The 20,483-nt window shown below is 42.8% G+C and overlaps 1 protein-coding gene across 2 annotated transcripts in view; it reads left to right on the forward strand.

Annotated features, from left to right (window-relative positions):
- The window catches only part of UNC13B (unc-13 homolog B), a 213,361-nt gene that overhangs the window by 155,421 nt on the left and 37,457 nt on the right, over positions 1–20,483 (forward strand). The window contains exons 1-4 of one of the 2 annotated variants that reach the window (XM_088018733.1): positions 2,103–4,356; positions 14,521–14,543; positions 16,974–17,020; positions 19,630–19,708. In XM_088018733.1, the coding sequence (XP_087874859.1) occupies positions 2,103–4,356; positions 14,521–14,543; positions 16,974–17,020; positions 19,630–19,708 (2,403 nt within the window). Of the gene's footprint in view, positions 1–2,102; positions 4,357–14,520; positions 14,544–16,973; positions 17,021–19,629; positions 19,709–20,483 lie in introns of those variants that run through there. The other variant, XM_028115241.2, reaches the window with a different exon arrangement.

Here is a 20,483-nt window from a genome sequence, read left to right on the forward strand (position 1 = left end):
TGTCTAGGCAGCTAGGCACTAGCCCAAGACCCAGCAGTTCTGGTTGTGCACATAGAGTATGTCTTCTCTCTCTCTCTCCCTCTCTGACACAGATTATACTGAGTTGGCCAGTTAGGGGTAGGGCTGATCCTGGCCCCTTGAGACATAGGAGTAAAGCAACAATGCTTAAAAAGCAATAATTGGACCTTGGCAGTGCCTCACAGAATGGACAGCATTTTTAGGTGAGGAGTTCTTAAATGAAGTAGAGTTTTTAGATGAACTACAGAGAAGGAGGGAAGACAAATGGGAATTAATCTTGTTTCTTGGTTTCTAGTCTCTTGGTTCTTGGCCTTGTTGTTTCCAGTAAAAGGGGTCAGCTTAATCTTTATCCAAAGTCTTCTGACTCATGCTTCTGATTCTTTCTAGTCAGGGAAAGCAGAGTGCTTTTAATTTTTAAGCCCATAAACTATAGATGGTAGCCCTTCCTGAAAATGAATTGCTGTGGGAGCTGTCAGCCTATGCTCTTCATAGGGTGTTTTCCCCTTTTAGGGTTAACTTGAGTTACTAAGAAAAGAAAAGGAGGCAGGAGTTTAGAAGATTTAGAAATCTAGATCAAATCTAGAAAATGGGGAAATCATCTCTGATTGAAGAACATGAAGGATTGCATGTCTCCCACCAACCAATTTTACCCCTCCCAGGGTAACCCAGCAAAGCCAGAAAGTATTAGCAGTCCCAGCCATTCCTGGGCTCTTAGCTTTTCCCTTTGTACTTTCTACTCTGCTCCTTCCCTACACTCTGTGTGTTCCCAGTAAAAAGGGAATGGATACCCACCCCTTATAAGGTAATAGTCATCTTTACCTCTGTAGTAGTCGCTGGTAGTTTAGGGTATAGGGACAAGACTGGTGGCAGGGTAGCTTCACCTTTTTGGAGAATAGCAAAGTACCCTGGAGCCCTCTGTGATATGACCAGTTCCCCACCTGTCCCATGCATTGTTCTCTCCAAGCCAGTCGGAAGGCTAGAGCAATTCTCTGTTACTCCAGGAGTGCTGAAAAATCACTTACCCTGGTGCTCAGAAGGGAGGTATTAGACCAGATGTACTGTGGAGGAGGAAAGCCAAAACTGTGTGTTGATTAGGCTGCACCAAGCGCTTGGGGACTATTAAGTGGAGTTCAGGACTCCAGGTTGTTCCTGAGCTTCTTTCATCCCCAGCTGTGAGCCCACCATATGTGTGTCTTTGGCCACATGCCCCACTAGATCCAAACGTGCTTAATGCACCTGAATCTGGACAGTGATTTTTGCTTATGCCATGCCACCTTATTCTAGAATTTTTAGAAAACATTTAGAAAACATTTTTTTTTCCTCCAAGTTTTAAATAGTTGCCACGGTCTTTTCTCCAAGTGAAGGGTTGCTGTCACTATAAGCATAGGCAGGAACCAATCTTAGAGTTGCTGAGTTTTCAGCAGAACATCTGACTGGGAAAACAAACATTCCATGCCTTGTTGCTGTCTTTCACTGTGTATGTAATTTGAGCTTTGATAGTTAGGCATCTATTTGTTCATTTCTGAATCAGACCCTAGTGTTGAATTTTGTAAAGGTTCAGTCACTCATTGACCTTACCCACCTACTTCCCAGGAGTTTGTCTTAATCTTGATGCCTTTGGGTACTTGCCCAGAACACAAGGACTTGATACATCAATACTCTGGTGGGAAGCCAAGGAAAGAGAAGTGACTGCCTACAGCTTTGAAGGCCAGCAGTGGGAGACAGGTCAGGGTTGACTTCTGCAGTCTTAGAAGGTAACATTATTATTCCTGCTTGACAGTTTGATTCGGATTTAAAACTATCCTGCTGCTTTCTGACCTGAGTGCACTATTTCCCTTTTTCACTAGCTGCAGGATAAGAGTCAAGCCAGGATCCAGGGGCATGTACCAGGTTTGGAGACTACACATGGGATCATTCCAGGCAGTACTGTGGGCTAATCCCAAGGCATCACCCAAGCCATAATTGCTAGAAAAAGACTGAAAAGAGCAAGGCAGTATATTGTCTTCTAAGACAATCTCTGTTAAGCACCCTGACCAGAAATAAGAGGAAGAAGCAAGAAAATACCTCAGACTCTGAGGTAGAAAATGAAACGATTGTTGCAAGAGTCAGAGGAAGAAATCATGGTCACCTTGGGACCCTCCTCCAGGCTTTCCCCAGATAAGGCTAAGTCAGAGACTGTGTGTGGCATCAAGAGCAAGTCCTCAGGCCCTATTGAATCCTTACCGGAGGATAGCTCCCTGCTCCCTCACTGTGGGTCAACAGCCTCAGCCATCGGTGGAGATAGAGATGGGGGCCTGGCCCAGCATTGCAGCTTTGAGCAGCAGGCCGGCAGCCAGTTTCCTCTGGGCTCTACTCTCTGTGTTTTGGGATCTGGCTCTCAGGACCTCTCCTCTGTCAGCATTAGCACAAGCTGTCAAGAGCCCTCAGAAAGGAATCAAGCCAAGTCCCTTTTGTCCAGAGGCTTTCACCAAGGCTGCAGCTGTGAACAGCGAGAGCCTTTGGGGGATGTAGTAGACTATATAATCAGAGAGCTACAAGGCATCAGCCGTCTCCAAACTGAAATTGCTGAGCTGCAGCAGCACTTGAGCCAAGTCCGGGGTTCGGTGGATGAAGTGTCTAGCTGTGTAGACTCAGTTCTGAGTGGAATAGAAGGCTTGCAGGTGGGCAGCAGCTCACTGGCCAAGGTATGTGTGGGGGAAGTGGCCCAGGAACCCCATGTGGACAGCCCTGGTGAGGACGCCATTCTGTATCTGTATGGACTTCCTGAGCAAGATGGGGAAAATACCATGGAGCTGGTACACAGCTTCCTGGCCATGCACCTCTGTGTTAATGGCATGCAGTGCAACAGGTACATCAAAGAGGCTTACAGGGCAGGCAAAGCGCCAGCCCCCAGGCCTACTGTTGTGAAACTTGCCCATCTAGAGCACAGAGACTTCATCTTGCAGAAATCCATCCTTTTGCAGAGTGTAGGGGTCCGGATTGCCACCAAAGAAGAACCAAGCTGGCCACAGTGCTATAAGAATCCCCAGAAGGAGTCTCTGTCGTTTTTGCAACTTCAGGATCATAATGCAAATTCTTTAAACCAGCATGAACCACTTTTTCAGATGGAAACAGGGGACCCAGCAGCATGTCAAATGAGGGCTCAGAATCAACACAGAGAACCTCAAACTCCTGAGCAGCAAGGCCTTTGCTTTCCACCCAAGAATAATTTCACAAAGCCAAGTGATATATCTAAGCCAGGAGATGAAGTAAAAGGAACATCAGGAGCCTCCCAAGTTATCAGTGGCATTTGTGGTGAGCTGACAGGGAGAGAAGCTTCTCTGTCCACCTTCCATCAATTTGAGGAACATTCCCCAGTGTTAATTCCAGAAGAGGAGGGCTCTGGGAAATCCCAGGTTTTCAAGCAGTCCAGCCAAGGATTTGAAACAAAAAGAGCAAACAACTTCAGCAATAAAAGCGAGGTGGGCAGCTGCCTGTCACTGTCTGGGTTACTGAAGACAGAGGACAGCCTCCTGGCCTGTGAAGCTGGGCTTGATATTCTGAGCTCAAAGCAGCTAGAGGACCTTTTGACAGACAAGTCCAAAAGGTTTGCAACTCTGAGCCATGACCACATGATGGAAGAAATTATCGTAGGGCCTGAGACCTTCAGTGACATGGTTCATATTGACTTGAATGAAGAGGAGGAACATGCTTCTCGGGTCCTTAAAGATGTTTTTGAAAAGTCATCTTGTGGTCTGGTTGGCTTGCAGGAGGATGCAGATATAGAAATTAAGTTTTACAAAAGCAGACTGGGCCGAGCAATTCACCACTTTCGTTCAGCTCTGCAGGGCGTGTTTCAGAAGCTGGAGAATAGTGGGTCCATCAGTCCTGAGGACCTGGAAAGCAATGAGAGCGGTTCTCAGTCAGAGAACAGTGATAGACTTCTTGGGACAGTGAGTTCAGAGGGTGCCCAAGATTTCTCTGTGGAGAGCCCTGGGAGTCAGGAGAGTGAGAGCTTGCTCAGTGTGGTCTCTGGTGGAGTGGGCATCTCTACACAGAGAGACCAAACCTTTCAGGATCCCAGCAACTTCTCTCTTGCTTCTAACTCTTCGCCTATTGCATATTCATTGCCAGGTTTTATTCTGGCTCCGTGTCTGGGAGGTGAAACACGTTCCAGGCCCGAATCTCCCAAGCAGGGCAAACTAAGCCTAGAGCAAGTGTGTGCAGAGACCATCTACCTCAACAAGTGCATCAACAATTTTAAAAATGTTCTGAGAGAGAAAAGACTGAGGCAGAAAAAACTTTTGCATGAGCTAGTACAGAAGGCAAACCATGTCTCGGTAGAAGACATACACTCAGGTATTCTAAATCTATATTTAATGGGGTCACAGCTCGTTGGGTATGGCCTCCATCAGGCTAGCGTGAGACCCAGCTTGGTGGTGAGTTTCACAAGGTGATGGGGGAGGTCCCCAGCTGAAATCAGTCTAAATTACTTGAATACAAATTTTAAGCTAATCCTGTGGGAACTGGAGTGCAAGAGGGTTCTAAAGCAACAGGAAAGGAGTTCTGCCTCTAGGAAGCTTCCAGTCTATTGGGGGGTTGAGGGCGGCTTTAGAAACTACCTTTCCGGGGCACCTGGGTGGCTCAGTTGTTAAGCGTCTGCCTTCGGCTCAGGTCATGATCCTGGGGTCCTGGGATCAAGCCCCGCATCAGGCTCCCTGCTCGGCGGGAAGCCTGCTTCTCCCTCTCCCACTCCCCCTGCTTGTGTTCCCTCTCTTGCTGTGTCTCTCTCTGTTAAATAAATAAAATCTTAAAAAAAAACAAAAAACAAAAAACTACCTTTCCAAAGAGGGAGGAACATGTGAGTAGAAGTAGTTTACAGCTGCAGGACTTTTAGGATATGCCACTGTAAAGTAGGTGTGGTGTAGGAGGCAGGAATGGGCATATTGCTCACAGGCACTGGAGGGGCTGATGCAAACATTGCATTTTAAAATTATTCTTCATGGGTTTCATGCTGAGATAAGATTGCCATTTCCCCAGCAGCTGATGGGCCACTGTGGGAATTTCCCTTATCCTTACCTTTCTTCTTCCCAGTACTGGACTTAACACAGAACCTTATTTTCAACTTGAAGCTGTCCAGTGCTTGCTCTACCCAAGAACCCGACTGCCTTTCACAGGTCATATTCCTTTTCTTCCATGTCTGGCTAAAGACTCCTCACCTAAACTGGAGAATGGAATGGTTTTGACTCAAGAAATGAGAGTACTTTTTTTCTAGGCAGCGTGGAGATATGTAGTTTTAAAATTACTTCTCCCAATCAAAATTAAATTTATCCAAAGAGCATATGCTGTATTCATCCAGTTTTAAATGTAAATGGGGTTGTCCTCCTATGCATATAACCTGATTAACGTTTCTAAGAGAGAATTAAAATTATGAAACATATTGTGTTGACAGAGGTGTGAGGGAACAGACACTCCTGCATTGCTCGTGGGATGGGAGTGTAAATTGGTATAACCTCTAAGGAAGACAACTGGCAAAATGTATCAGAATTCTGTATACCTTTGAACCCTAAAATCACTTCCAGGAATACATCCTGCAGGTTTATTTTCACATGTGGAAGAAACATTTTCACATATGTTCTATTTTTGAAGCATTGTTTTTAGTAGCAAAGAGTGAAAACAACCTAAATGTTAAAGACTGGTTAGGGGCGCCTGAGTGGCTCAGTTGATTGAGCTTCACTCTTCGCTTTGGCTCAGGTCATGATCTCATCGGTCGTGGGATGGAGCCCTGTGTCTCTGACTTTGCCCTCGGGGGAGTCTGCTTGAAGATTCTCTCCCTCTGTCCTTTCCCCCACCCAGGTGCGGACGCACACACACACTCTCTCTCAAATAAATAAATCTTAAAAAAAAAAAGAGGACTGGTTAAATAACCTACTGGCAGATCCTAACAGTGTTATACAGTATTATATAGCTATAAAAAGAATGAGGTAGCTCTTTACTAAAATGGAGAGATATCCAAGGTATATTGCCATATGAAAAAGCAAGGTGTAGAACAGTATGTATAAGATGTCTACATTTGTATAAAAAAGAGAGGGAAGGAATACACAAACCCATAGTGTCTGTGTCTGTTTGTATAGAATATCTAACAAAGATACATAAGAGACTGCTTGATACCTGATTGCCCATGGGGAAAGGTATTGGGTGAAAAACTAAGGAGATGAAAAGTAATTTTTTTCACTGTAAACCCTTTTTATACTTTTTAGAATTTGAATAATAAATATAATACCAAGTTATAAAATTAGGTTTAAAAAATACAAAACTAAAATCATATCATGTGGGCGCCTGGGTGGCTCAGTTGGTTAAGCGACTGCCTTCGGCTCAGGTCATGATCCTGGAGTCTGAGGATCGAGTCCTGCATCTGTCTCCCTGCTCAGCAGGGAGTCTGCTTCTCCCTCTGACCCTCCCCCCTCTCATGTGCTCTCTCTCTCTCAGTCTCTCTCAAATAAATAAAATCTTAAAAAAAAATCATATATGTTCCTTTCAAATATCCCTAGAGCTACTCTTTATAGCTTATGAGAAAAGTCTAAATTCCTTCACTTGACATTCAGGATTGCTACAGTTGGTCTCGAGTTTACATTTGCAGGCTTATCTCCAGTTGTCCCACTATGCTCCACCCAAAAGGAAACTTTGCTGTCACAAATTCGCCTTGTACTGTCTGTTCTCAGCGCATATACATGCTTTCTTTTAGCCTAAGGTGCTGTGTTCATCAAATCAGCCTAGCAGAATTTACTCAGTTCTTCAATATACAGCCAAAACATGACCTCTTCCAGGAAACTTTCTATAATTCCTCAGCTGTAAGAGATTTCTTTCTCCTCTTAACTTTACAGCCCTTTTTCCTTCTCCCTGGGCATTTAGAAATTATTACATTACAACAACAATGGAAACAACAAATATCTGCAGCACTTCCCTACTAACTCCTTAAGCCTTGGTGGCAGTTGATGTTAGGATGAGTACCCAGCACACTTGGGCTGGCTCTTCAGCTTGCAAAATTCCCCTTCTGAGCTGATAGCCTGGTGGGCAATGCAGGAACTTGCGGTACCTGTGGTAAGCAGGTGGTGGCAGCAGCAGTGATAATGAGACAAAGGTTTTCTGAAGCACCAATAAGAAAGCAAGCCAAAGTTCTGGGTCCTAGTCAAGATCAAGTCTGGTCTGTGCGCTGCAGAGGGAGTGGTGGAGGAGTGCTGGGTCGAGGCCTGACTCCAGCAGCATTCTATAGGGTAGGAAGAACAGAGCAAGGTAAGCACATAGGGATTGCCTTTCACCCACGACAGCAGCACCCCAAGCTGATAAACTGATTCGGTATTAGTAACAGTGGCTACTACCACAATGAAACATTTAAGAAATCCGCTTTCTGCATTGCTCTGCTTGGGGCCTTAGGGACTAAGCTTACTAGTAGCTTACCATTAATTTTTCTTATTTTTCATCCTTTTTCTTCTCTTTTGGGGTGTACATAGCACTGTTTTAAGTACTGTTACATGCATTATATAAAAATTCAATTCTTTTATTTCTACCACTCTGCCAAAATAGCTTTTGTCAAGGCCATCAGATGACCACCATATTGTCAAACTTCTGTTCCATTTTTAGTCCTCCTCTTAGTCAGCAACTTGACATAATTGATTATGTCCTTTTTATTATAACAGCTTTATTGAGTCATAATTTATATACCACAAAGTTCACCTTTAAAATCCCTTAAAAAGTGTACAATTGAGTGTTTTTTAGTAGTTTCATGGAATTATGCAACCATCAACTACAGAACATTTCTATCACCCCAAAAAGAAACCCCTTACCTATTAGTGGTCACTCTCCAATCTTTGCTTCCAGCCTCTAGCAGCCACTAATCTACTTGCTGTTTCTGTGGATTTGCCTGTTCTGGACATTGATATAAGTGGATTCATATAATATGTGGTCTTTTGTGACTGGCTTCTTCCACTTAGCATGTTTTTAAGATTCAACCATGTTGTAACATGTATCAATACTTCATTTCTTTTTGTGGTGGGATATGGATATACCATATTTTGTTTATCTGTTCAGTATTTGATGGGCATTTGGTTTGTTGTTTACTACATTTTGGCTATTACGAATAATGTTGCTATGAAATTTGTGTACAAGTTTTTGTCCAGACATATGTTTACAGTTCTCTTGGGTATATATTAGAAGTGGAATTGCTGGGTCATATGGTAACTCTAAGTTTAACATTTTTGAAGAATTGCCATACTGTTTCCCAATGTGATTGCACCATCTTAACATTCCAACCAGCAAGGCATGAAAGTTCTAATTTCTCCTCATTCTTGCTAACACTAAATTAATGTCTGTGTTTTTTATTATACCCATCCCAGTGGGTGTGAGTGCTATCTTATTATGGTTTGATTTGCCTTTCCCTAGTGGCTAATGATGTTAAGCATCTTTTCATGTGCGTTTTGGCCTTTTTTATATTTTCTTTGGAGAAATGTCTATTCATGTTGAATTGTCTTTTTGTTGAGTTGTAAGAGTTCTTTATATATTATGGACATGTGCCTCTTATCACATATTTGATTGATTTGTAAATAATGCCCCCCAATCTTTGTGTTGTCATTTCACTTTCTTGATGGTGTTTTTTTTTTAAGCATAAATGTTTTATTAAAAATTTTTTTTGTTGTAAAATATACATAATATAAAATTTATCCTTTTAACCATTTTAAGTTTGTTCACATTGTTGTGCAACCATCACCATCATCCAATATCCAGAATTTTTTCGTCTTCCACAACTGAAACTCTCTACCCATTAAACTAACTCCCCATTCTCCCCTCCCCCAGCCACTGGCAACCACATTCTACTTTCTGCCTCTTTCAATTGACTGCTGTAGGTACCTTATATAAGTGGAATCACACAATATTTGTCATTTTTTGACTGGCCTATTTTACTTGGCGTAATGTTTGTAATGTTCTCAAGGTTCATCCATGTTGTAGCATGTGTCAGGATTTCCTTTTTAAGGCTGAATGGTATTCCATTGTATGTATATATACGACTTTAAAAAAAAAAGATTTTATTTATTTATTTGACAGAGGGAGACACAGCGAGAGAAGGAACACAAGCAGGGGGAGTGGGAGAGGGAGAAGCAGGCCTCCCGCAGAGCAGGGAACCCGATGTGGGGCTCGATTCCAGGACCCTGGGATCATGACCTGAGCCGAAGGCAGACGCTCAACCGACCGAGCCACCCAGCCGCCCCTATATACCACATTTTGTTTATCCACTCATTTGTAGGTGGATACTTGGGTTTCTTCCATCTTTTGGCTATTGTGAATAATGCTGATATGAACGTGGGTATATAAATATCTCTTCTGAATCCTTGCTTTCATATCCTTTGGGTATATAACCAGAAGTAGAATTGCCATCTTGTTTTCTACAGGGGCTGCACCATTTTGCATTCCTACCAACAGTGCACAAAGGTTCTAATTTCTGTACATCCTTGCCAATAGTTGTTACTTCTCTCTCTCTCTCCCCTCCTTTTTTTGTAATAGCCATTATAATGGATATGAAATCGAGTGCAAAAGTTTTAGATTTTGATGAAATTCAATTTATCTATTTTTCTCGTGTGGATTGTGTTTTTTGGTTTCATAGTTAAGAAAGCATTGTTGAACCCAAGGTCACAAAAATTTACTTCTTTGTTTTTTCCTAAATGTTTTTTAGTTTTAGCTCTTTTAGTTCTATGATCCATATTGAGTTAAATTTTTTATATGGTGTGAGATGGGGCTCTGATTTCATTCATATGCAAAAGACTCTTGCAGTCTTTCCTTATGCCTCAGTTCCTGATTTTTGAAACACTTTCTTCACTTGGCTTCTAGACCACCTCTCTGTATTGGTTCTACCCCAGTACTATTGACCATTCCTTCTTAGCCATCTTTTTTTTTTTTTTTTTTTAAGATTTTATTTGTGAGAGAGAAAGAGCACACAAGCAGGAGGAACGGCAGGCAGAGGGAGAAGCAGCTCCCTCGAGCAAGGAGCCGGATGTGGGACTCGATCCAGGATCCTGGGATCATGACCTCAGCCGAAGGCAGACACTTAAGCAACTGGACCACCCAGGCATCCCCTTCTTAGCCATCTTCGCTTGTCCCTCCTCATCTTCCCAACCTTGTAGCATCCCAGGATTCAATCCTGATTTCTTCTTTTTATTCATACTCACAGGCTAAGTAACCTATTTCAATATCATGAGTTTCATAAGGATTCCCACATTTATATCTCTGGCCCAGACATCTTCCATGAATGCCAGACTCTGCATCTTAACTTTCTCATTTGGATGTAAATAGGCATCTCAGATTTGACATATCTGAAACCAAACTCCTGGTCCTTTTCCCCAAGCCGCTACTAAACCTGCCTTTCCTATAGTCTTCTTTACCAGTATATGACACCTCCATTCTTGCAGCTGCTCAGGCCCAAATCCATAGAGTCCTTCTTGTCTTTTACTTTTCCTTTTCTCTCATAGCCCACATCCAGTCAGTTAGTAAATCTGCTTGCTCTACCTTTAAAAAGTAACCTAAACTCCAAAGTTTATAGCAGTAATGTCCACAATAGCCAAAATATGGAAAGAGCCCAGATGGCCATCAGCAAATGATAACACACACACACACACACACACACACACACACACACACATACACACATACACACACACTGATATACTGAATATTACTCAGCCATCAAAAAGAATGAAATCTTGCCATTTACAATGAGGGGGATGGAAATAGAGGGTATTATGCTAAGCAAAATAAGTCAGAGAAAGACAAAATTATTATGATTTCACTCGTGGGGAATTTAAGAAACAAAACAGATGAACATATGGGAGGGAAAGGGAAGGAAAAATAAAATAAGAGACAAACAGGGAGGCAAACCATAAGAGATTCTTAACTCTATAAACAGTTGCTGGAGGGATGGTGGGTGGAGAGATGGGATAACGGTGATGGACATTAAGGAGGGCACTTGATGTAATGAGCACTGGGTGTTACATGCAACTGATGAATCACTAAATTCTACCCCTGAAACTAATAATACAGTATATGTTAACTAAATTGAATTTTAATATATTTTTAAAGATTTTATTTATTTATTTGACACAGAGCGCAAGCAGGCAGAGCGGCAGGCAGAGGGAGAGGGAGAAGAGGGAGCCCAATGGGGGCCTCGATCTCAGGACCCTGGGATCATCACCCAAGCTGAAGGCAGCCGCTTAACTGACTGAGCCACCCAGGTTCCCCGAATTTTAATATTTTTTGAAAAGTAACCTAAACCGGGGCGCCTGGGTCGTTAAGCGTCTGCCTTCGGCTCAGGTCATGATCCCAGGGTCCTAGGATCGAGCCCTGCATCGGGCTCCCTGCTCAGCAGGAAGCCTGCTTCTCCCTCTCCCTCTCCCACTCCCCCTGCTTGTGTTCCTTCTCTCACTTTGTCTCTGTCAAATAAATAAATAAAATCTTAAAAAAAAAAAGTAACCTAAACCTTATCAGTATCTCTACCTCCACCATTATCATCCTTGTCTAAGTCACCGTTTTCTCTTACCCAGATGATTTTGGTAGCCTAACTCGTCTCTTGCTTCTACCCTTGTTCTTCCACAGTCAGTTATCCCCACAGCAGTCAGAGTAAGGCTTACAAAACATGAGTCAGATCATTTTCTCTGCTCAAAAGCTTCCGTTGATTTTCTATCTCAGAATGAAAGTCAAAGTGCTTATGAGCCTGTAGAGCCTGTAGAGTCCTATTTGAACTGGTACTCTGTGCAAACTTGGTGGTGTTCCTCCACACCGTTTACGCTCTCACCTCAGGCTTTGCACTTTCTCTGTATTCCAACTAGAATACTTTTTTCCTAGAATCTAAATAACTTCTTTACTCATTTCCTTCAGGTCTCTGCTTAGATGTCACATTATCGATGTGGCCTCCCTGATAACCTTTTATAAAATTGTAATAGTGGGGTACCTGGGTGGCTCAGTTAAGAGTCTGTCTTTGGCTCAGGTCATGATCTCAGGGTCCTGGGACTGAGCCCTGTGTCAGGCTCTCTGCTCAGTGGAGAGTCTGCTTCTCCCTCTCCCTCTGCCCCTCCTCCCACTCATGTTCGCTCTCCCTCTCTCTCAAATAAATAAAATCTTTAAAAAAAATATAATAGTAACTGTAACATCACCACAAGGGGCATTATCTCCCTGCTCCCCCATACCTGAATTTTGAAGTGATATGATGTGTATATAGTTCCAGATCCTGGAACCAAATTACTGTTTTGAATTTTGGCTTTGCCCCTTGCTGTGACTTCAGGCAACTTTCTTAACCTCTCTGATAATCTTTAATCAACAAAAAAAATGGAGATAATAATAGTATTTACCCAGTAGAGTTGTTGGGAGAAATAAATGAGCTTATTCAAATAAAATGTCAGATAGATAATATATTCACATAGTGTTAGCTACTATCATCGTCTTTGTCATTATTAGTCATCAACTCCTCCTCTAGAATAGAAGCTTCTCAAAATCAGGCAGTTTGTTTCATTATCTTTGCTTCATCACCAGCACTGAAAACAGTGCCTGGTGTGCAGTAGGTTCTCAATAAGTACTTGTTGAAGAAATGAATCCTCACTATAACCCTGGGAGGTAGTGTTCTTATCTGCTTTTTACAGTTAAGGAAATGCAGGCTCAAATAAGTTGAGTGCCTCAAGTCTTTTGACTCCCAAGTACAATGAAGTTAAGATTGTTTTAATAATGTGGAAGTATGTCACTTCCTTATAAAATGTATTCTCTGGAAGAGTGCAATCATTTTTGGGGGTCAGAGATTTTTTTTTTCTTGGCAGAGTGGGTGTTCTATAGCTACACTGCACTTAAAACTAAATCTGAGTGGAAAAATGTTAAGGCATTTTAGGAAGTTAGGAAGCACAAAAAGTTTGACTCTTAGCAAGAAAAAGGTTTTGTTATGTTTGTCCAGTGGATGGGACAAACTAAAGAGCTAGTACAGCAGTTCCTTGGAGTCTGAAAAATGATACAGACTATTGGCTAAGAGACCTATGTTTTCTCTGGTCATGGGCAAAACACATGTTCTTAGAAGCTGTTGTTTTCTAAGTCCTGAAAGTTCAGATTCCTTTCACTATATACAAATGATAGGAAATGTGCTAAGCCCTCAGGCTACAAGGGTAAAATTATATATATATGGAGAGCCTTGTCAGCAGATTCTTAGGCATTATGGGGAGCTCTGGGAAGAATAGAAAGACACAAATTAACTTTGACATGATGTATAGTGTATTTTTAAGATAGTGGAGATAGAGAGAAACCTTTCCAATTTGAATCACCGGTCAGTTAAAGTGTTCCTTGCCTAATTTTCTTTTTCAAAGAGAACAGAGTACAGTAGGGGAGGTGGGAGTAGATGTAGAAGAGATATGGCCCCATTCCAGCAAGTGTCTTTTGCGTTTCATCTACATTCCTGTAGGTGCACTGTTTTGGAGGATTCCTATTCCTGAGTTCACTCTTCTGTCAAGTCAGGTGACCCATTAGGCCATTAGAAATAACTGAAAAATTGGAAACTTATGAATTAGTTTCTATGATTCTCCCTTTTACTTGTTATGTAATATCAGTGGGTCTTTAAAAGGGAGGGAAAAGAAAGAGGAGGAGAGATGATCGGCCCAGGTGAATGGACTTGCCTTAGAGAAGGAAACCTGTGGAGCTCTCCATATGTGTCCTAGTAGGCAATGTAGTCTGATGAATAAGAGAAGTAGTAATTTCTGGACTTTATCTTCCTCTACTGTGGCTTGCTAAAGTCCTTCTGGAAGCATCCATATCCTTTGGAGTATTGTTCTCGATTTAATAGATAATCAGGCCTGGGGCTGCTGTCATGGTTTTATCATCTAGATCATGGTGACTTCTGTTAGGGCAGTGGCCAAGTGATGCCCCCAACTATAGCCTTTGAGCATCCTGGTCCTAGCCTTAACTTCAGGCCTTAACCTGTCCTAACTTAACTTAGGCTTTGGGAAAACAGGCCAGGGTTTGTTGGGCAAATGCATTGCTAAGCCTGCATTGTAAAATGGAATGGGTCCAGTTACCAGGCCTTTGGGGTTTGAGGACTTATCCCAGATCCAGAGTAAGTGCACATAGCTTCTGAGGAAGGAACTCACTTTGTGCTTAGCTAGTTCAGATAGCCTGTTGTAGTGGCCCTTGGTAACAAAGCTTGTGGCCCTGGTTTCCATGACGCTGCATGCAGGCCAGTTTGGAAAAGGGTGACTGAAATCACCCAGTAGACTTTGTCCTTTAGTTTGATTAGCCAAACCAGGAATGGTCTAAACTAAAAGGAGGGGCCAGGCAATACAGGAGGTAAGGATTCTGGAAGCTAGGCTCTGTGAACTGCCCAGCTGTTCAGAGGACCTCTTCCTTTCTTCTTTGTTCCTTGAGATTTAGCTGGCATTTTCTTTGGGTTCCGTGCTATGGGACTGAATCTACTAACCTTTCTGCCCTTTTTTTCTGCTCTTTCTCTCCTTGCAGAAGGAAAGCGAGGAGCTGTTCAGGTTGTGCCTCTGGCCCTTTGGGCCTTTTTTGTTGTCTATTTTCAACCCTTCTCTCCTGAGCACGGTGTGCGTGTGTGTGCATGTGTGTGCATGTGTGCGCGCATGCACACATGTGTATGATCTGGCCTCTGAGCTTTGGCTCATGCAGATATTCTGTTTTTCCTGAAAGCAATTTGTGGGCATGCTCCATTCTTGTGTGCAGACATCCCTGGAGCACAGTGTGAGAAATGTGTGTGCCAGCATGGTGCACATTCAATGTAGCATGTGTGTGCTTATACTCGTACTCAGTTTGGCTACCCCAAACACTGATTGCCCTCCTCTTCTACTTTGCACAGTGTTTGTCCATTTTTTGCTTGTTACTGCAGGTTGGCATATGCTGTAAACCCTTGCTGAGCCCAGCATGCATATACTTTGTATTTGGGAGCAGGAGTTGCTGTGGGCATTTTGTGCCTCTTGCCTGGGGTCCTAAGTATGAATGTGCTTTGTGCTTCTGAGCAGGTTTCTTGGTCTCTCTGTGAGCACAAGCTTCTGTAGACCTGTGATGTGGTTCCCCCATGCCATGTGAATGCACAGTATAACTAATGCTTTGTGCCTGTAAGCACTGGTTCTTGAAGACAGTGAGGGTTTGCTGTTGCCTGTGATTCCAGCCCTGGTGAACACTGAATCCTTCTTCAAATGGGTGTGCACACGTTTCGTCACCCTATGTGCAGGATCCATGATCACCTTGTGTTTCCCTCAGGCATAAGTTGTGTCTATGAATGTACCTGCTGTAGGTACTTTATCTAGACCTCTCACTCTCAGTCCTCCTTCAGTACCTCTGTGTGCATGCTCTATGCTTTGTCTGCAGGCTTTAGTAGATCCTTTGTCTCCTCTATATGTGTATGATCTGAGCTTGTTGAACCCTGGTTCCCAGAGACCTTTTGTGACTTTGTTTCCTTAAGGTCTGTGGTTTCTGGCAAACATCTAATTCTAGGTAGGAAATAAAAATCTGCTCAGTACAGTGACAATTTTCAAAGGGAAGATAAGTTCTGGGTGGTAGGATTTGGGGATTTAGGGATAGGGCTGCCCCTCAGAAGCAACCTTAGGAGATGTGTATCAACCACTTCTGCTTTCCTTTTGGGCTTGGCTGTCGTTTTGCTGGTATTATCCCACCCACAGAACCAGGACAAGAGCCAGATAAGGTGAAATGGGTTCATGAAGGGCTGTAGGCAATAGGCAGATAGGCTTGCTTAGAACACAGACAATCTGAGAAGGGTCTTTAGTCCAAAGTTCATATTGAGCCTACTGCTGACCCAGGGTAATTCTTATCCACTTTTACATCAGTCTATATACATATCTGCCCTACCTCTCCCTATCTCTCCCCTTTCTACTTTGGCTTGTCTAATTTTACCTATAACTTCTCCCATCTGTGGCTCTCCCAAAACTTCACCCCCTGTACAAAGTTAAACACCTTACTTCTGCCTTCCCTGCTTCAGAGTTCGTTTGTTCCAGGATAATTAGCTGGAGCCCAGGTATCAGGAGGCGTGAAAGTTTTGGGGGGTGGAAGGGAACAAGGAAGGGGCAGGAAGCCCCAGACCTGCTAGCACTAGGTTTATTGAGCCTCAGCAGCATTTACCGTTGGTTCTCTGGAGAGCCCTGGAAGCTTTGGAACTTTGCTCTGTACACTGCTTAAAGGATTTTTTTTCTGTGCGTTTGTTTGTTCATTCATTTGTTTATGGAGAAACCTTTAAAAACTGTTCTCAAACTGTTTCTTCCTTGAATTATTTGGTACCTCAGTTTTTAATTTCTCATTATAGAGCTCATAAAGTCCACCAGAAGATAATTTAAGTATCTAATCTACCCTGGGTTCTTTTGTTATATATAGAGAGAGCTTATCAAATGTAGAGTGTCTATGAGTTAGAACTTTAAGTAACCTAAGCCAAGTCAAATCACAAGATGAGATGGGAATCCAGAAAGACCAAGTCACCACTCTGTGACAGCAAAGGGAACTTATGAATATAACTAGAAGACTCTATATGAAGTTGTCCTTTTTCTTAAGAGACCTGGAAGCCCCAAATGGACCCCCCCTTTTTTTTTGTAAGCCTTGGCTTACTGTTATGTATACCAGTGGATTGTGTGAGGGGGATATAAGTTCTGGCACCTCTCACTCCCCAGTGAAACCTTAGCTTTGAGATCTCAGTGAGCTTGACTTTATATCCTTCCTATTCACTGGGGAGAAGGGAGACAAGGAAGTTCTCATTTCAGCAACCTGCTTGTTGCTCTGGCTGATCAGAGCATTGGCTTAGACATCAGTCTGGCCATGTCACCACATTTTGTATGTAACCTACACTTTTCTGAGCTTCCTGCTTTACTACTCACTGCCTGACCAAAGAAAGATGGCTATCTTGCATCTTTTCTAGGATCTAACTTTTTTTCTATCTTTTTTTAAAGATTCCAGATGATGGTCACCCCTCTTTGCCCCAGTGGCTCCCGGAAGGGTAAGTGATTCCCTACAAGGTTTCCATGGATTTTATAGTCTCTCATGCGACTTCCAGGTTTTCCCCTGGGAAGCAGTAGAAAAAGCTCCATAAATTGGATCCTGGGAAAGAAGAGGCTCTACTATACGGATCGGTTGGTTCTCTGGGGAGAGGAGAGAACTCTGCAGACTGATTCCTCAGAGACAGAAGAGAGAGCTTTATAGAGTGGTTCCCCTGGATCAGGGAAGGGAGACTTGGGGCTTCCCTATCCTTGCCTCTAGAATTTCTGATTCATTGCATCTTAGTAATGATCTACCCTTTAGGTAGAAGAAAGAAGAAACTAGAAAAATATCTGTGTTTGACACAGTTCTTTTTTATTCCATTGTTGATAGTGTAGTTGATTAGATTACTCTCTGGGTTCTGTCCTGAATTCAGCTGATGTGAGTCACTTACTTATTCCATTCCACTCTAGTCAAGACATAAGTAGCATCCTTTATGAGCTCAGTGTGTTCTGTCTGTGCTTTCTTGTTTGAGAGTCTCAGACCCATGTGACTGCAGCAGAGAGTCATTTTAAGCTGCTCAACTGCTGCCTATAACTGACTGTTCTTGAGAGGAAAGAGTTTAAGTGCCTCCCCCTCCTTCCTGGGGCACATAAACTGCCCATTATTTCTCAGGATCTTCTTTCTCTCCTTGTCCCATATAGGCCTTTTGACATGAGCGTTCCCCGTGGATGCCTCCTCTCCCTCATGACCAGGGAAGAAATAAGATCAGATCATAAAGTTATCTACTATATGTTTACATGCTCCTTTTCCTTGTGATTTGTCTTTCTTAAATCAAGAGTTGGTCATTTGAATGAACTATCCTTTTTTCTGTTGTCTGAAGCTCATTTATGTTGCAAAATCCTTAAGTGGTACATATTATAGTTTTTAGAATTAACCACAAACTTGTGGTACCAGTTGCTTTTTCTACAGACCTTCTTTGGGACTTTAGCTTTTTTCTTCTAATGGTTGTAAAATACATACATGACAATGGAACATAGCTAAGTTATTTGTATATTTAATTTTTTAAGCTTTTTTTTTAAAGATTTTATTTATTTATTCGACAGAGAGACACAGCGAGAGAGGGAACACAAGCAGTGGGAGCGGGAGAGGGAGAAGCAGGGAGCCCGATGCGGGGCTCGATCCCAGGACCCTGAGATCATGACCTGAGCCGAAGGCAGACACTTAACGACTGAGACACCCAGGCGCCCCTTTTAAGCTATTTTTAAGTGGGGCCATGCAGTGATTTTCTAAATGTCTTCCTGTTGTCTTTCCTTTAGCTTAGTCCTTGGAAGCTGGTACAGGTTTAGAACTTCCCTAGGTCTGGTAGTCTCATTGAAAGCAAAGTTCATTTCCTGTGTTTAGGAAGCTAGTTTATTAGAAATTAACATATCAGGTTGCCTGTTGCAACTCTTGGCCTTGATCTAGTTTGTGGCTCCATTTTTTGCCTATATAGCTAACTGGCAGTACCTACTTAATCTTCTGCAACATCTCTTTTTAGACCAGTCGTGGTGTACCACGCAACTACCTTATCACCTTTCCCATCTCCTTGTTTTCATTAAGGCCAAGTACATGAGTTCTTTTTATTGAGGCTCAGAATATCAGCTTCCAAAAGGTCAGAGAAATTTTGTAGTTCATTCCTTTATAGAATTGGCATCAAGACCCAAAGAGAGGAAGTAATTTTGGCACAAGACATGTAGTGAATTAGTAGAAGAGTTGGGGATAAAATCCAGTTTATCTCATTGTGAGAATGGTGTTCTAGGATATTCTCTTTATTGTTATTGCATATGGTTATGGAAGAAATGGCCAAGAACAACAAAATTAATAAGCATATAAAAGATATAAAAATTTTAGAAATCTCCAGTTGCTCCAGCTGTAATTTTTTTTTCCCTGGTCCCTGTTGATGTATCCATAGGGCTCGGCCAGACTCAGAGTCCGTCTGTTGTTTCCTTCCTGAATGGTCTTTTTTCCCCTCTAAGTGGCCTTTTGGAAATCTTCTATCCCACCTTTCCTGCCTCCACTTGGTTATGCAGACTCCTCTTTCCATGGAGACCCTTTTTCTTCAGGATGCTTGGATGGACAGAACTGGTGACTCTTTTACTCACGATAGAGAAGGTCATCTCCTAATGTCATTAGCAGTCTTGCTTAGGCAGCAGATCTTCTGTAGAGCCATTCCCATGGGCTCTGTTCTAGCATAGAACAGGAAACACTTATCTTAGGGGAGCAGTGTCTCTGGCCTGAGTGTAGGGAGAGGCCCTCTTAACTACCAATTCCGTCCTTGCATTATGGAGTACAGAGGCCTTCAAATAAACAGAGGTGCCTTGAAGTGTTGTTATGGGATAAAAGAGCTCTTGATTTTTGGCTAAAACTATAGAAGGAGACTCAGAAGGGTACTCTGAGAGCAGATTCCATTGCTCATCATTCCATGGCTTTATTTCTCTCACTTTGTGTCTTCCTTACCCCTCTCAGAGAGATATGGTGGAAATCAGTTCATCTTCCTCTGGGGAGAGGGTGAGCAAGGAAAATAGAACACTGAACCTGCCAGTAACAAGGCAGGACTGGAGGTCCTGACATATTTTCTTCTCTCCTCAGGCCAGCTGGAGGGCTCTATGGCATTGACAGCATGCCAGATCTACGCAGAAAGAAGCCACTGCCGCTTGTCAGTGATCTGGTGAGTGACTCTTTGTAGACTTAGGCTGTAGGCTTGGGGTATCTCCCATTGGGCCTTGGCATATTATTAGGACTGGTAGTTAGTGGTCCATTTAGTGACAGATACTGGTCTGAAAATGTATCATCTAAAGCTCCACTGAGACTTAGTGATGAGACCTTAGTTGGACTTGTTCTATCTTACTCCCTCATTAGAGCCCCAGGTTCTTCATTAGCTAAAGCTCCTACCTGGAACTATAGCTTGGGCCCTTAAAACTGGGCTCCAAAGTAGTCTTCTAGGTATCTTGTTCCTCTCTACAACCTTCTTTGATGATCTGGAATGGAAACTGCCTCTAGCCCTGACCTAGATCATTGAGTTTAGTGTATAATGAGCATGACTGATGCTACCCCTTGGAGGTAAAGTGACAGTCTCCTCCTAAGATGGATTTTCTGGAGTATTTCTATGTCCCTAGTACATAACTCAGTGTCTGGCACTGAGAGGTAATGATAAAAAAAAAATTGTGGAATTGAATTGAAACAAGCTTAGGAGTTAAAGCTGATCTCAGGACCTCCAGAATGACTGGAAGGTCCCAACTTGGGTCATGCCTCCTGCGGCAAGATGAACTCAAGGAATTTTCCATAGCCTAGTGGGTGATGGGGATGGAGTAGGGCCCAGGCTTTCCCAGAGTCCTAGAGCTCTAAAGCTAGAAGTTCAGTAAGACTTGAACCCCTTTTCTTAGTACTATTTTCTGCCCCCCCCCACCATTCAATCTATTTTGTTTTTTTCTGTCGACTCCTTT

Source organism: Eumetopias jubatus, unplaced genomic scaffold (genome assembly GCF_037043125.1).
Source record: "Eumetopias jubatus isolate StellerSeaLion01/CBP00866 unplaced genomic scaffold, mEumJub1_p1.0 scaffold_15, whole genome shotgun sequence".
Classification (NCBI taxonomy): Eukaryota; Metazoa; Chordata; class Mammalia; order Carnivora; family Otariidae; genus Eumetopias; species Eumetopias jubatus.